At 33.4% G+C, this 18,390-nt stretch overlaps 2 protein-coding genes across 7 annotated transcripts in view; both read right to left on the bottom strand.

Moving 5' to 3' along the window:
- Positions 1-4,513: 4,513 nt before the first annotated feature.
- Positions 4,514-5,579, bottom strand: LOC110093182 (protein LITTLE ZIPPER 1). Its single transcript, XM_020817994.2, has 2 exons — positions 4,919-5,579; positions 4,514-4,857 (listed from the first exon to the last, which is right to left on the bottom strand). The coding sequence occupies exons 1-2, from the start codon at positions 5,041-5,043 to the stop codon at positions 4,665-4,667; spliced, it is 318 nt and encodes a 105-aa protein (XP_020673653.1). The 5' UTR covers positions 5,044-5,579; the 3' UTR covers positions 4,514-4,664.
- A 5,607-nt stretch (positions 5,580-11,186) lies between these two features.
- Positions 11,187-18,390, bottom strand: part of LOC110093159 — a 32,788-nt gene continuing 25,584 nt past the window's right edge. For 3 of the 6 annotated variants that reach the window (XR_003701705.1, XM_028697533.1, XM_028697534.1), the window contains one exon: positions 15,172-15,493. Coding sequence is in view for 2 of the 6 variants with exons in the window: in XM_028697533.1 (XP_028553366.1) it covers positions 15,486-15,493 (8 nt within the window). In the remaining 4 variants the exon portion in view is untranslated. The other 3 variants (XR_002302672.2, XR_002302677.2, XR_003701706.1) reach the window with 2 other exon arrangements.

Raw genomic sequence — 18,390 nt, 5'->3', positions numbered from 1 at the left:
AGAGGGGGCAAAATACCCAAAATATCCAAAATGTTCCAAAAAATACCCTCTAAAATTAAAAAAAAAAAATTTGAGGGTGGGCATTTGCCCCCCCTCACTTGAATGTCGGTGGACGTTTTTTGGCGGAGGAGACCGACATGATCATTCTTTGACTGTTCTATCAAGAACAGTGGTTATCTTTTGTTTTGTAAAATCTGGACTAAGGGGGTGATTGTTAGGTATTAATCCTAGATTTAGGTTTGCTTTTGTGTAGCTATTTGTATAGCTTTAAGTGTTGCTCTTTGTATGACTTTTTAGCCTATATATAAGAGGTCTTTAGGCTTGTAATAAAGAAGCCACAGGAAATAAAGATTTTCATAATTTTTTGGCTCACCGCCTCCTCCCTCTCCCCTCTCCCTCCTCCTCCTCTTGCAAGATTCATGAGGAAGTGCTTCTTCCTCAAGTAAAGGGATCTCACAGTACGAGTGTTGGGTCTTTAGTGAATTTTACATACTTACATAGGGAGAAGATTATGGCTTCATTTGGCACAGTGTTCTTAATGTTTTTTGAAACTTTGGATATTCTCATTGTAAATGATTATTTTCATCTATTTTTAAAAATATAGGATGTGGACACATCTATATAATATTTTTATTTTAAAAAATAAATTATATAAATAGGAATTAAATTTATAGAATAAAATTTTAATTTTAACTTTTTAAAGAATGAATAGAAAAATAAAGCAAAGATGAAAAATAAAATTAAATTTAAATGATTATTAAATAATTTATATAATACATTTTAAAATAAAAGAAAAAAAATCTTAACTTAAGTTATTTCTATAATACATTTTTTAAATTAAATTTATTATCTATGATATATATGTCTATTAATCATTTTTATTTTTCTTAATTGCATATAATAATGATGTATTCATATTATGCATTTATCTGATATTATATATATATTTTTTTAAAAATTCGGTATATTATAATCATCTAAAAAATCAACCTGAGGTGGATCAGATCTATCTTCATTTTTTTTTTGCTTTTACTGATGAACCTTTTTCACTTTTCCATGAGAAGATAGCAGCAATCAATTACATAGGACAGGGAACAAGAGTAAAGAGTGCTGGGGTAACGTGGATCTCATATTACACTTTATTTTCAGTCCATACGAGAATGATGATGCTCTCTTTGCATTAAATCAATAAGTCCTCACAATTGAATTTCAATTTTGTTCTATAAAAATATGCCAAATATTGTCAATCATTTCAATTTTACAATTAAGATATATTTGTTAGTTCTTTGTGAAATATGGGTGTGTTGATCAATCAAATTGTATTATTATCTCGAATCTCAATTCTGTTGGGGTTGGTAGAGCGTTGTTGTGCTTCAAACCCTTACATTGCAACACCATCAGTTAGATTGGAGACAAAGAGGGGAATGTTATGATGCTCCAAATCAGACACCGGGATGCTTCAAGTTAGGTTGGGTAGTTTTCCTTCATACTTTTCATGTTTAATTTGAATGATTATGTCTCTTGAATGATTTTATGCGCCTCTCTTTATCCATTATGTGTAGAATGGTGTACAAGTAAAGTGTGACAGCAAAAAAGTGAGTGAGTGAGAGAGAGAGAGAGAGAGAGATATGTACATTTTCTACCAATTTTTATAGAGAATTTCTTGGTGTGATGTGACTGTGATTTTTTTGCAGTTTTAATTTTTTTCACGTCAAATCCTAATATTCTTTCTTCAGCTGCATTTTCTATTTCTTATTTGTGTTCGTTGAGTGTTTTACTTCCCCAAGACTATTTATTATTTATGATGCTCCAAATCAGACACCGGGATGCTTCAAGTTAGGATGGGTAGTTTTCCTTCATATTTTTCACGTTTAATTTAAATGATTATGTCTCTTGAATGATTTTATGCGCATCTCTTTATCCATTGTGTAGAATGGTGTAAAAGTAAAGTGTGACAGCAAAAAAGTGTGTGTGAGAGAGAGAGAGAGAGCGAGATATGTACATTTTTTTTTCAATTTTTTATAGCGAATTTCTTGGTGTGATGTAATTGTGATTTTATCTCAATTTTAATTTTTTCCACGTTAAATCCTAATATTCTTTCTTCTGCTGCATTTTCTATTTCTTATTTATGTTCGTTGAGTGTTTTACTTCCCCAACACTATTTATTATTTATAAAGAATTTGATATATTATAATTTAATTTATTTATTTTGAGCAAATTGATTTTACATTAAGGATACAATTCTTTTAGTTATTATCATAAACTGAGCATTAGCTAAAAAAATTAGACAGAAATAAGAGAATTGTCTTGTTGTTTACTATAAGCTTGCCTGACGCAAACGTTTGGGGAAGATTTTTTTTTTTTTTTAATGAAGACTGAAATATCATTAAATTCTTTATAAAGATTTATATGCTCCATCACAAATATTTATGTAAAATCATCCTAATCTGGGGGTAATTTATACTTCATAGAAAATTAACATGTAATTGATAAATTTGTATTGAAGAATGCTTGAAGGTATTATACTTGCAAGATCACTTAGCACTAATAATGAAGCATGGTTGACTGGTAAATTATTTTTCACATAATAATAAGTTTTTCTTGAGCAAAAACATATCGCAATTATGGGATTGAAAGCAGGTTGGAAGACTTAGAGCATACAAAAAGATGTTATATTTACCTGTTTTAAGTCTTAAGAGTAAGTTATTATAGGTCACCATGGTGGAGATGCATTCATCAGTGAAGAGTGTATTTTTTTGTCAATTATTATTGTTGTTCAATTCATTGATTTTATCATTTTAATGAAATATAAGACTTTGTTTTGAATTATGTCTTATCAATTTTTTCATATCACCCTCAAAAGAGAGGTTAGTTTAACAAACGGGTTAGATTTAGGTCATGAATTCTGACCTGTGTTTATTAAACAGGTTAGGTTCAGGTTGACCCGTCAATCTTATTTTAACTTGAAATTGAGCTGTTTAATATTTTTCTTAATTTCTTTTATTTATTTGTGTAATATTTTTATTTTTTATCTATTAATCTAGAATTTATGATTAGTAAGTTAATTAAAATATATATTTTTTAAAATTAAATGGATTATCAGGTTGGGTTCGGGTTGTCAGCAGGTCCAGTTCAGATTCAATTTTAATTTAGACCCGTTTATTAAATGGGATTGGTTTCACTTGACCTGATTTGGGTCAGACCAATTTCATGTCAAATATAAATCCGATCCGTTGACTCATTTTGACGCTCCTATATTCTGGCATTGGATAATTGGTGGCTTGCTTTATAGGTGTCTTTGGGATGACCTTTTCATAATTTAATTTTAGAAATACTTGTCATGCTTATATTTAGCGGCAACTTTTTCTCCTTTTAAATAAATAAATAAATAAACTTTTTCTCCTTTTTTTTCAAAAAATTATGTGATGATAAAACTTTTTGCCACATGTGGTAGCTATAAAAAATTTCTTATTTTTGTTCAAAGAAAAAATTTATAATTCCCATTAGAATGTTAAAAATTTCTGCTTTTTCTCATTACAATGCCACAATTAATTTTATTGACTTATTTGGTTAGAAGGGTTTGCTTTCGCCTGTAATCCACTTCTGCCTTAGCCTTTAGTCCTAAGTGATCTTGCTTAGATTTATGATTTGCAAAATGAAGAAGCTGATACTGCACAAAAGATAACCTGCTTCAGTTGCTTTAATTGTAGACTTAGGCTTAATTTGGAATGGTTTTCTTATTGCTTCTTAATGCAGTTTTTTAGTACAAAATTAAAATTTTTTATTAAAAAACTGCTTTAAGAAACCGTTAAAAAGCTGTCCTAAATGAAGACTTTATTATTCATCCTCATCATCATATTTATTGAGATCCTTCTGTTTGATATAAAAGCAACAACGAAGCATGCATACAACTCCATAGTTGAAGGGATTATTGTTTTTTCTGTGGCAAATTTTGAAGTTAAGAAATTTTTTGAAGCACATCGAAGTGTCGCACATTTACATCTACTAAGGCATGATAACAAAAACAAAAGCTTACCAATTCAAAAAGTTATTAAAAGAAGTTGCCCCACAAAGTCAAGGAAAGTTCTTATTTGTATTAGTAGAGGTAGGCCATGAGATATACATGGGTTTGAGCTAGGAGAAATTATTCCGTGCGGAGTCCGGACCGGAAGAACCATCCGAATATTTTGTACACACTATTTGTACACAGTGTATACATTAATAGTTTTGATGATTCTTCCCGTTTGGACTCCGCACGGAATAATTTCTCTCGAGCGCTTTAGCTAGACCAAACAAAATGAAAAATTTGTAAATTTGATTCGAAAAATCCATTAAACGGGTGTTCTTTGCACTGCAGAAACCGTTCAGAGGAGTGAAAATAATACTGATCGGTTCTTCTTATATTATTTTCTTACATAACAACATATTAAAGTAAATGCTAACGTCCTTAAAATCTGAAAAAGGTATTCTGATCATGCATATCATATAAATCAGTACGTATAGCTAACAAAAGCTGACTTCAATTAATGAATCAGCACATGTAAAAAAACTCTTGTTTTTACAATTATTTCTTTATCCTGATAGCATATTTCATAAGGAAATTAAACAGTTACAATTACTAATGCTCAAAAACACAAGCTTTGCATTACAAACATGTTATAAGCTCAAAGAAATTTGCCATTGGATTTATTGGATGCTTGGAGATACGAAAGAAGGGCTTTGTTCTCTTGGCTGAGCAGAAGAGCTTTCTTTCTAAGCATCATATTCTCCTCCATGATGCATTTGTTCTTCAAGTAAAGCTTCAAGTTCATCATCTTCATCTTCTCTCCCTTCAAGCTTTGGCTTCTCTTCATTGACCTGTGAAATTCATCAGCTCCTTAGATTAGAATTTGAGGAATTAATAACCGTAGGTTAATACCTTCTCGTCATCGAAGAAGCTGCCTTTGAATTGAGGAAGCGTGTAAGCTTTGCCTTCTTTAAGAATCTCTTCAGCAGATGAGGAGAAGAGCGAACTCCGAAGGAGATTAACTGGGAAGAACACATGTTTGCTTTCTTGTTGAAGCTTGAGTTTTGAATGATAGAAGATAGATAGGATCTTAGGATGAAGGAGAATAACTATTATCATTTGGTATTTATAAAGATGGATGGAAGCTTAAATTAATGGTTTACTGACCAATAAGGTCGAATTTGCAGTGATAGACCCCACGTGAAAAAAATGTGGTTGAACATATCCTGCACTAAATTTAATGTAATAGATATTGTCATTAAATTTCTAAACATACCTTTTATATTTTGCAGGACCAAGATCAAGACATTAATAAATAGTTGTTCTTTGCAATGAATTGTTTTATAATTCAAGAATCATTATCTTGTATCACTGGAAATATTTAGCAAGAGAGTACTGTTAGACCGGTCCAGCCCATGGACTGGCTGACGGGCAACAGAGGCGAAAATCCTCTTTCTCTTGTACATGCTGATCGAACCGCCAGGATCAAAAGAGCAATTTAGGAATATTTTTTGAGGGAGTTGGCCGGAGAGAAATTTGAATGTAGGAACTGTTTAGAGATTTTCTTTTAGATTGTATGCATTAAGTAGTTTGTTTTCCTAGGGTTAGAGCATATGGAATTTGGTTGAAATTTGAGATCTCTTAGTTTTAGGTTTTTGGGCACTAGTGACTTATAGAGATTTGGGAGAGAAAGTTCCTCCTCTTTTATTGAGGATCAACTGTATCTTGCTATTTTTCATTTCCCTTTCATCAAATAATAAAACCATCTATTGTTTCGTGGTTTTGTGTGGATTTTTGAATATTTGAGATCTAGAAGCGTTTCTTATCAAAGATATTCTGCCAATTTTTTTCCATCCATGTAGGCAACTGACACATGTGCATACGCTATTTGGCAAGTTCTTGGGCAATCCTCGCAGGCTGCCTTATTAGATGGTCGATGCAACTATGGCTAACTAAAGAATTTGTAGGTTAGCTGATGAAAAAGTTTGTTGGCCTACCCAAAAGGCATTTTGATCAACTGAGGCATTTGCTGTCTAAAGGAGCAGAAGCAGATCCACTTGGCAACCTTCTTGGGCTCTATATTTGCGTAGGGCTAAAAGCTAGTTGGTTTGATAATGCCATGCTAACTGCATGTTAGCTTCTTGGACTCTATATATGATATCTAATATAATATTATATTGCATACACATATAATGATTGATGTTATTCATTTTTTAGATATAGTTATGGTTTAAGTTGTTCTAGTTGTTGCTTTAATAATCAAGAGAGAGGCAACAAAAATAAAGTGGAGAGAGGGGGGATTTTAGTGAGACAAATATAGTGTATTGTATTTTCATAACTGGGCTAATGGATTATTTATCTATATGCAACCATAGGTAAATTTTACTAAAACATGTAAAGTCCCTTATATTTTTTTATGGTGTTCTCCTTAAAGATTATTATTATATTATTATGATCATCATTGTTATTGTCTTTTCAAATAATTGGCACCATAACAAGGTTAGCTTTGAATTCTAAGGGAGAAATGAGACTACTAACATACTAATATGGGAAGGTGAGAATCAACCAATTTAATGAAAAGGACTTCAAGCATGCACTTGAAAATAAATGTAAAAGATTAGATGTGCCAAAAATTTGATGTCAATATCTTCAAATTAAAATCTTTTATAATAGGCTAATATAATTGTGATCTTTTGGATAAACATGCACTCTTAGTTACGCTGCGCCCCGACCTAAGTCTAGGAGTTATACATCGATCGCTAATAAAAAATATTTCCTTCAACATTCTACAGGATAAACATAAGAAGTAATAAGAACTCTAACAGATATACACAAGAAGCCTTTAGCAAAGAACAAAATATATCCAATCTAATCACAAGTTAATTGAGCTTGATTTATATGAACTTCGATGATAAAGTTCATGTATTAAGCTTCTTATCATTACTACAAAACATTTAGGTTAGACTTATGATAGTTATCAACAGCTCATGTTGGTTTATCAAGTTAAAGATCAATGATATCAAAAATATGATATTGAGTGAGGACTCTAGGAGGCAAAACTCAAACTCAATTAATAGTCCTTTTTATGCTACTCTAAATCTTAATATCAACAAAATAATTATAAAAGAGGAACAATAAAGATAAACCTAAATCTCATAATAATGCATGCTGATCGTATGATAAGATTAGTTGCTTAAAAATGGATTATCCACAAATATGATAGACAAAGCTTAAATCAGATGAAGGAATCTATGAATGCTACAAGTGAAAAGATTAATAACATGTAAGTTCTTAATGTGGATAGTCTTATGATGTCTTGGATCTTGGACTCAAGCTTGTCTCTTTATTGAACTCTTTTGTAATGTGAGAGTTGGTCATATGTAAATTAAAATTGATTATGGGACTATATAGAAGTTTTATAATGAGAGTCATATTCTAGGTTTAAAGAGATAACTTATATATAATGATATAATGAAATTATGAGGAAGTAAAGATTCATATCTAATTTATAATAGGAACGCTAGAAAGATGAGAGCCACTACTAAATCAAGTGATAGGAATTCTAAAAAAGGTAAATTATTGACAAGATTTTTATAAGGTCTGAGTTTCTAAAGGACAGGAGGACATTGTAATATAAATAATATATAAAGATCAAGAAGTAACATGAGCAAAAATCAAATGTTGTGATAAATGGTTATGGGTTTATTAGAGATGGGGTTGAGGCATTGTCAATCTTCAGTTAATCCTGATGATTGATTGAGAAAGGATGACACATAAGACTAATTCTCTCTCTCTCTCTCTCTCTCTCTCTCTCTCTCTCTCTCTATATAACACATTAGAAATTAATCTCAATATGAGAGATTATTAAAATACATGAAGTTTAATTTTCTCACATTTCTATCATGCAAGCTTTATTTCAAAGTTATTTTAAATCCAATTATATCTTGGGTAAATATTTCCTGAAATATAATTTTGATTTACAAGTTTCGTAGCTTTGAAACTCAAGATCAAATTTACATCATATTTAGCTTCATACTTATCATCTTTCGTTGCTCTATAAAAGGATATGAAATTAAAAGGTTGAAATGCAACACTAAGATTATAGATGCCATCAAGAGCAACAAGGACCTCTTTTCTTGGTTCAAGAGAAGAGGCCGTTTTTTAGCCAACAAGCTCATCGATTGAGAGCCTAAAATCAAGCATCAATAATAGCGCAATTGTCTCGATTGAAGATAAGATGGCCGATAATGATAAGATCATTACTAAGACCTACTATAAGGGGTGTTGAGTTCTTAGTAGCCAATGATCTTAACCTACAAAGGAGAGTAGTCAAAGTTGGAGTCATGGTGGATGATGGAGCTAGTAAGGAGAATGGCATTCAGTGGAGAGGGTAACCAATGGCTTTCGGAAAGATTGTGATTAATGTGAGGTGGATAACAACTAAAATAGTGAAGTAACACGAAGGAGCTTGGATATAGTGCAACTACTATTATTCATTTTTTAGATTTCTCCTATGATTTGGGTAATTTTGTTTTAATAATCAGTAAGATGTAATGAAAGATAAAGAGGTTTTAGAGAGCATTGAGAGAGAGAGAGAGAGAGAGAGAGAGAGAGAGAGAGAGAGATGCATTAGAGAATATTTGGGGTATGCAAAGGAATTATGTTTAATACTATCTCTAAAACAGTAAAGCAACTATGCCCTTGTGGCTGTGAACCATATAAACTATTTATTGTTCTTTTCTAAGGAAAATTCTCTTTATTTTTTTTTTCTTGTGATTAAGATTGCTCGTGCGTGCACATTTTCCCCTAAGTTTCTCTTCTGCCATCATAGGTTACACACAAATAAGAAATTAAATATTCGATACCTGTCAGGAACCTCCGTTAAAATAATTTGTTCAATTTCTGTATCTAGACTTACACATTTATATGAACAAGTAAAATAAAAATTAAAAACGTATTCCCAAATCTTTTTTTTGCACTTATCCGAAAACAAGCTTGCATAAATCCCAGTGCAAATAGTTGCATATGAGGCTTCACTCACACAAATTGGAGAAATTATTCTGTGAGGAGGTCGAACGGCAATAATCGTTCAGATTTGCTATACTTTAGCTGCACTTTTACAAATGCTCAACAAAAGGAAGCAAATATATATTCATAATTACACATTTACTGCCCATTAGCTACAAAATGATAGCAAATATTCAATTAGTATGATATTTGTTACGCTTTAACTACGCTTTTGTAAATACTCAGCAAAAGAACAACAAATTTGCATACATAATTGCATATTTGTTGCTCTTTTACTGAGTATTTTACAGAAGCACAATAAAAAATAGCTAAAACGCATCAAATATCTTACCAATTGAATATCTACTGCCCTTTTATTGTGTTTTTGCAAAAGGACAACAAAAGTTCATTCATAATTACATATTTGCTGCCCTTTTGTTGAATATTTGTAAAAATATAGCGAAGGACAATCCGGACAATTCTAGTCGTCAGATTTCCACAAAATAATTTCTTCACAAACTGGGAGTCTCAATGCCCAAATTAGTGCTTCCAAGCTCCTATTTTATTTAAATCAAACACGCAAAGCTGTACAATTGCTTGTATTAAACTGATTTCGAAGTACTTGCGTTGCTAATTTTCCACTAGTGATCATGATGGTACCGAAAAGCCTTCCACTGTGGATTCCCATATAATGATGGATGAGAGCAGTAGCTGACACTTGTTGGTTGCCTTCTCAACCCATTTGCCTATTTCAATTCTCATATAGCTCAATAAAAATTTATGATAACACTTACAAAGCTATATTGCCAAGCAATTTCGCAGTGCAAGAGAAGCGTCAACATTATCATAACAAAAGAAAAGAAAAAAGATACATCTCTGTGGAGGATTCACATATAATGATGGAATTTGAGAGTGATATTTTCACAAGGCCAATCCACCACAACAATATTCTTACTAGGAAAAGAAACAATAAGTTAGTTGCACAGCACAAAATTATAGTATTGAAATTGAACATTTTGAAAGCCATTGAACCTAAACTTAGATGGCTAACGATAATCATGCATAATTTGAACAAAGGCAAGCGTTGGAGAACACAGAAGAATAGGACCACTTTACTTTTTATGGGCAAGAGAATACATCTAGTCAACTAAGAAATGAAAACTTTCTCCCACCCACAATGCTTTTATAGTGCAGATTCTTGTATCTCATGCGTGTCTTTATAGAAAAATAAGCTTTGATGTATCCATTGGGGGAAAATATTCCATAGTTTTGGAGTGCTACTTGAGTGATAGAGGCATGCAAATGGATTATAGGAGAGAAAAAGTATACAGAAAATTAAATCAACAAGCCTAAGTGCCTGAGGCCACTTGTGCATGATCCATAATGAGAATATTAGACCATAGAATATTTATCCACCTCCCTCCTCTCCCTCTCTCTCTCTCTCTCTCTCTCTCTCTCTCTCTCTCTCTCTCTCTCTCTCACACACACACACACACATGGTGTGCAATGATGATGCATGGAAAAATTGGATAGGCAGAACCATCAAATATACCATCATCATTATGATCACCATAGGCTTCATTTGGGACGGCTTGTTTACTGCTTCTTAAAGCAGCTTCCTAGTATAAAAATTTAAACTTTTATACTAATAAGCTATTTTAAGAAGCAGTAAGAAAGCCATCTCAAACCACTTAAGGGCATCTCCAACCGAAAATCTCATTTTTCACGCCAAAATACAGCGAAACCAAAAAATGCCGTGTTTCATCTACAATCGAACGCCATTTTGCCGCTTAACCGTCGCTTTGGCGCCTTTCTTCCGGTTCGGCAGAGAAAAAAAATGGCGGATATGAACAGTGCGACGCCAATATTGACGTCGCACTGTTCATCCGCGATCAAATGGCGGCAAAAATGACGATCGGTTGGAGCAAAGCGAGAACGGCAAACAAGTGTTTGCCGTTCGGTTGGAGATGCCCTAAGTTTAGTTATATACCGCACTAGTTGTTCAACCATTAGGCATGCCATACTTCATAATATCAAGCCTGAATGTCACTAAGGTGGGTGGGCAGCCAAGGCAAAGGCCGGCAGCAGCGGCGGCAAGTAATGGAGGCGGTTGGTGATAGAGAACACATAGCAGTGGCAATACGACCGGATGCAGGAGGGATAGGTGAGTGCGTAGATTGGAAATTTTCCTTAATTTGAAATTAGCCAACATCACAAGATATTCCAAGTCCCCTATAAAAATGCTTTCTATTTGAATACTTCAAACCAAACACCAAAAAAAATAAAAATTTACCCTTTTTTTATTGAACACTCCGGATATTTGCAACAGACGACCCTTATTTAAAAAATTCGCAGAATAACAATTTCAACCTGGCATTATTACTGCTGAAGTTCTCAAAGGGTGGGCTGATCTGTATAGTTATAAGAGACACCACAACACGCCGTGATGGCTTTATCTTGGAGGAAGAGCACCCATACTAGTGCTTTCTGATGTCTTTTCTATCCTCTGAGCATATCTGAGCAGCTACAAGGTGGGATCAATGAAGAGTCTGGAGCTGCATACGAAATTAAACCAGTAGAAAATATTACAAATCCTTTTAAATAGGTGACCAAGAGGGTCCAATTATGCATGGATACAAACAAGAGTTCATGACACAAATACATTAGGTTTTGAATTGATTAGACAGTGGTGGTTTCAATGAGACTACACAATAGTTGACTATAGTTCCAAATCTGCCCTTCATATTCAATTTTTACGCTGTGAAAACAAGGAGAAATCAAAAAGTAAGAATCGCATCACTCTTAGGAAGAGTAAAATATTGTAATGATTAATTCATATTATAAAAGTTTCATCATAATACTGTGAAATAATAATTTCATTATAGAAAACATTTTAGATTTACCATTTTTCTAAATACAAACGGTTTCCTTGTGGTTGCTTGAGTTAAAGGGTAGCTATATTATAATATCATCCCTACTGATTATAGCCTATCCGAACTCCTTTTAAATCACCACCAATCTCCATATCACTGATTAAATTTAACTCTTTAAAAGTACATGTAATCCCGACTCATTTCCTTTGAAATTTTCCTGGGGCACAATAGCTGCTTCTGATCTATTTCATGGGCTGAAATTTCATACATTGGAGAAATTATTAGGTGCAGAGTGCAGACAGGAGAACCATCCGCACAAGTACTGGGTACCTAGTGGTACCGAGCTGGGTACCCACCAATGAGGTGATATGGTTTATTTTTATTGATCTCCGGATGCACTCCGCACCTAATAGTTTCTCCAGACATTCAACTTGGCCCGAGCAAAATGAATCAGCTCACTCAATAGGGGTGTGGAGCTCGGGCTAGCTTAGTTAAGTCTAGGAATTCTTGATCAAGAATAGCACAAATTAATGAAAAGCTTTATCGGATCCTGAACCGACAAAGTAGGACTTTCTATTGCAAGTCATTTTCACAAATTAGAAAAAAGGGGCTCTTGAAATAGTTTCTCGTCCTGCCATCCGCTTCCATTCTTTGCTCTTGCATGCTAAGGGCATCTGCAATTGTCCTTTTGCAGCAGCCGCAACCCTCCACCCAAACACAAAAAAGAAAAGCTTTTTTGCATCTGTGAACATCAATATTGGTTTCTCACTGTTTACAGAAAACACTTTTTTTGCATAAATGAAGATGAGAAAGAATCTATATGAAATATTCTTTTTTGGTGTTAAAATGGAGTTCGGTTGAAGATGAATTACTGTTTGATCTGGCTATTATGGTTGTGCAAACAATCACAGCGGAAACAAAATCACATAACACAATACAATTAACACGACGATTTACGTGGTTCGGCAAAGATGCCTACATCCACGGGGAGAGCATGATAATTCACTATATTGGAAAACAACAGGGAATTACAAAAGCTATCAAGCTTTTTCTCTTACTCTCATACATCCAATATAATAGCTTTCAAGCCCTATTTAAAGATCTGAAACAAACACAATAAGGAAATTCTACTCAATAAGAAATCTAATCATGTGTTAACCCACACACTAAAAGCATATGAAACAAGGAGAAATCGACAAATTAAATGACGTGCGCGTCGTCGCGGTGTATCTAGGGGTGTAAACTCCTCACGAGTTGAGCTACATCTAGGTGCCGCTCGGTACCTCTGGGTACCCATGCTGGAATGCATTTTTTTCTGATCAAATACATCATATTTTGCAGGGATATGTTCCAAAGATTAGCTTCCGTTGCAGAACATCAACATTCAGAGAAGTATGTGATCATTTGGTCGAAACATTTGGCCAAAACTTTGTGGATAGTTTGACGCAAAATCATCTTTATCATTTTCTTTTGATGTTACACACTACATACAAAATGTTCCGTTGGTTTTCAAGTTGTTGTCATTCTAGGATATTAAGAAGCAATGTTTTATCATTAAGGATAGGAAGTTACCATTTACTGCAGATGAAGTTTCTTTGATTTTAGGCCTGCCAACAAAGGAAACCATTTTGACTTGGGAAGCGCCCGAATCACGGGAAAATCAGCAAATGACATTAAGGAGATTCTTAATTCTGATGACTCAACTCCACTTCCCGATGTAGTGAAGAAATTCATCATTTTCTTGTTGTCAAACATTTTCTTTCCTCTACACAACTATCGAACACCAGCTACTATCCTCGGTGTACTCGTAATGTAGAAAAATTTTTATCTTACAATTGGCCAGAATCAATTAGAGATTTCCTTGTGGCTGACTTTGAAGCAATTGCGAAGAAGTTTAGAAATGGACAACCACTTGGACACTTGAATGGTTTTGTACAGATTATAATTATGAGTACATAAAACTATTTATTTGTATATGAATGATTTAGAATATTTTATTTTTCTTTTTATGCTCACATTCTTATGTTTTAGCTGCATATATGATTTCTAGATCACACTACAGTCCACAAACAGTGGATTCAAAGTCAAGACCATGTTTTCTTCGATGGGGTTGTGATATAATTTATAGCGAAGCAGAGGCTACTAGTTTATTTGAAGGTCTCGAAGATGTAGATATAATAATTTCTTTTGACGAAATAATCAATGAGAAAAGAACATTATTAGCAAGACCTCCCTCTCAGCCCCCACATGCATTTGTAGATCAAAGATCCACATCACTTGAAACATTCCCCAACTTACAACTCAAGAGGAAGTTGGGAGTATTTCCAATGGACGGTCGATATGAACTCCTTGATTATAGACTATTTATCGAGCATTTGAGTGCCTTAATGATGTTGGCATAATTTTTCTTTTTGTTTTGTCACTGTTACAATATATCCTTAATTGATTATTGCTACTTAGCTTTGCTATGTTTCTCTTGTTACTAGATGATGAATTTCTTTTGAAGAGGCAATGGCAATTATTGCTACTGAGGATAGTAGCTGGCGTTCGGTAGTTGCGCAGAGGAAAGAAAAGGTCTGACAACAAGAAAATGATGAAATTCTTCACTACATCGGGAAGTAGAGTTGAGTCATCTAAACTAAGAACCTCCTTCTTAATGTCATTTGCTTATTTTCCTGTGATTCGAACGCTTCCCAAGTCAAAATGGTTTCCTCTGTTCGGCAGGCCTAAAATCAAAGAAACTTCATCGGCAGTAAATGGTAACTTCTGATCCTTAATGATAAAGCATTGCTTCTTAATATCCAGAATAACAGCAACTTGAAACCAACATAACATTTTGTACGTAGTGTGACATCAAAAGAAAATAATGAAGATGATTTTGCCTCAAACTATTCACAAAATTTTGGCCAAATGTTTCAACCAAATGATCACATATTTTTCTAAATGTCAATGTTCTGCAATGGAAGCTAATCTTTGGAACATATCCCTGCAGAATATGATGTAGTTGATCAGAAAAAAATGCATTCCAATACTGGTATCCAGAGGTACTGAGCGGTACCGAGAGGTACAAATCAGGACCAACTGTTCACAATAGTTCCCAGAACGGTACCCAGTGCTTCACAGATGGTACACAACGGTACACACATACAAAACAGTATCCTCTTTATAGAAAATATAAAATAAAACCTTAACCACTTACCCTAAATGTGGTATTTACAGAACTAATGAAACTTACAATGCATTTCGAAACGAACAGAGGTACCCAGATGGGGTACCTCTGGGTACCCAGATGGGGTACCTCTGGGTACTCAGTGTACCCAAATAGGGTACCCAACAGTACCCAAACGGCGTACCCAGCAGTACCCAAACGACTTACAGAGCAAAACGGAGAGATACATACCAATACCCACTATATATTACAAAAACTCATATCCAATCCAACCCTAAACTATAAACATGATAAATACAAATGAGTATAGGTTACCCACCATGAAAAAACATACCTTCGCCATGTAGAAGATGAAGACTGAAGATGAAGTGGCTTCGTGTAGAAGATGAATATTGCTTGCAACTATTCCTCGTGGAGTAATGTAGAAAACCTAAACACCTGAATGTGCAAAACTGAAACGTTTCGGATCATTTTGAAAAATTGCAACAACATATACAAATTCAGTTTGGGACAGGTCATCGGGCCTGCAAGCGTTTTTATTTTTTTTATTTTTCATGAATAGGGTAGGTCGGGTCATCGGGCTGCACTGTAAAAAAAAACACGTGGTTATTAGAATGGTAGGGTAATGGTGGGTTCCACATGGCGCAATGTTACAGGGTGGCGGGAATAGAGCTACGTCCGCATTCCACACCCAATAAAAATTCCTCTTACGCACACAATTTTAGTTGATCGCATGGGGTTGTTTTCTCTAAACTGGGGACCTAACACAAATCTTGAGGTGGGGGTTCCCCATTAAAAGATAACCCATCTTAAAACACAAGGCTGCTTGTTGACATGTCATGCTCACGATGACTCCCTTGTATCGCACTTTTCTTCTTCAAGAAGTTTTAAACCTCATAAAGTAGTCAAAGGCGACAAGGCCCATACCGATAACTCCATCTAGATAAGTTAAAGGTACCTTAACATAAAATCTTTGTGATCATCTTCACCATCATCCCAATGTGCAATATATTGTAGTCTATTACTGCCAATACTAGTTTTGAGGGAAAAGAGCCTTCTTACCCCTAACAAGGCAAAAACTGAACTATGCCACCCATCATATGTCATTTTGAGACAATCTGATAGCTAGTCCATGTGACCATACATCCCACGATGAAATCTCAAAATATCAAGGTTCTGAAAATCAAATTGAACATTTAATTAGGAGGAAATATTGAAAGATTTAATTAGAATTTAATTAGGAGCATAATCGATGTGATAAACATTACTTAAATATGTAATAATATTATAAATATGTGACAAAAAATAAAGAGAATTACTTCTTCAAATACAAAATATAAATAAGAAATTTTAAATAACCTTTTTATTTAAGTGACTAATATATTTAATATAGCCACAAGAAAAACTTTAATAATTCTTTGAAAGCTTCTAATTCATTTCTTAAGATATTAATGCTCTAAACATGAATTGAATAATCAAGAAATAGTATCAAGTACAAAGATGTACAAGTAAAAATAAATTAAAGTTATTTGATACCCAATTACATAAAGGACTTTTTTTTTTTAAGAATGAGCGTATTGGAACCATAAATTATGAGGAGCGAGTTCAGCCGAAATTCAAAAAGGAGCAAAGTTTCTAAGGGATTTAGCGCATTTTTTTTCTGAAGAAAATGCCAAAATGTTTTGAACCATGCGTTGATGTTGCGGAAATCATCAAATAATTTAGCATATGTACTATTCATATGCGAAGGGAAACACCAAACGATCGGCGCAGTTTGTAGAGAGAGAGATGAGGAGAGTACGAGAGAGAGATGAGGAGAGTACGAGAGAGATGAAATGGGAAGAGAAAGGGGAGAGAGAGATGAAATGGGAAGAGAGAGAGAGAGACGTCGAGAGAGTGTTTTTTATATAATAATATTTTATTTTTTTTACAATTTTTTAAATTAAATATTTATATTTAATTTTTTTACATAATATCATTTAAATATCATTTTTTAAATATTAGTTAAATATTATTTTAAATATTAGGAATTTAAGTTATTAAATAATTTTTAAAAAAAGTAATGAAGTAAAATATATTAGTTATATTTTATTTATCATTAAATTTTTTTTTTAAACCGGCCGGTTCTTTTGAACCCGGACCGGTTCGCCGGTTCACCGGTTGAACCGCCGGTTCAGTCCGGTTCAGGCCGGTTCTCTGTGAAGCCGGTTTTTGAGCTAGACCGGATCGGACAACTAGCCGGTTCACGGTTGAACCGGTTGAACCGGCCGGTCCGGTCCGGTTTTTAAAACCTGGTTAAAAACTCTCTCGCTCTTCCCGTCTCTCCCCTTCTCTCTTCTCGTTTCATATTATCTCTCATATCTTCTCATTTCTCTCTTATACTCTCCCAGTCTATCTCTCTTTGTGCGAACTACACCAATCATTTTGTCATCCTACCCTGCATGTGAACAGTGTCTACGCCAAATTATTCGATAATTTCCACAACATCAGCGCACTGCTCCAAAATATTTGGCATTTTTTCACAAAAAAAGTTTGCGCCAAATCTTTTAGCAACTTGGCTCCTTTTTTAATGTTAGCTAGAATGTGCTCCTCATATTTAAGGTTCATGTAAGCTCCTTAAAAAAGTCTCTTACATAAATATATTACAAGTTATAATAGAAAAATAAAAGTTCTCATAAATTAAAATATTCATGATTCAACATACACAATTAGTTACAAATTCTATCATAGACATATATAAAATATAAAATAAGTATAAATAGTGTAGTCTAAGATCAAATATCTTTAATATTTTTATCCATTGATATTATATTATCATTATCTGTTTTAAAATCCATATCATAACTATCTAAATCTTCTTACCCTAAAGCTTCAAAAGCACCATATTTAAGTATTTCATCCATATTATCACCATAATATTCATCTTCATCTAAAACTAAATATGAAAAATAAGTTATTGTTTTATCCAAATTATAAATTTAAACATTATTGAAAATTGACTACGAGTTTGCTTCATACATGTCATGTTGAACTCTTTAGTAATTAGAACAGAATCCTTTTGTAGATTTTACTTGTCAAATCATAATAATTAAGTTTATGAGTATATTCATCATCAACTATCTGAAAATTTAAAGTCTCAATGCTCATATAATTCAATAGATCATAGTTTTTTTTTTAAGTTTAACCTACAAAATAAATGAGTTTATAGGATTAAAATTATCATCATAAATAAAATTTGTAAAATACATGTTCTTTAGTAAACATATGAATTGTTAATCAAGTGTCATACATATTCTTCGAATTAATATTATACCTAATATAAAAAAGATCATTTA

Source organism: Dendrobium catenatum, unplaced genomic scaffold (genome assembly GCF_001605985.2).
Source record: "Dendrobium catenatum unplaced genomic scaffold, ASM160598v2 fragScaff_scaffold_963, whole genome shotgun sequence".
NCBI lineage: Eukaryota > Viridiplantae > Streptophyta > Magnoliopsida > Asparagales > Orchidaceae > Dendrobium > Dendrobium catenatum.
This window is presented reverse-complemented; position numbering and strand designations above follow the sequence as displayed.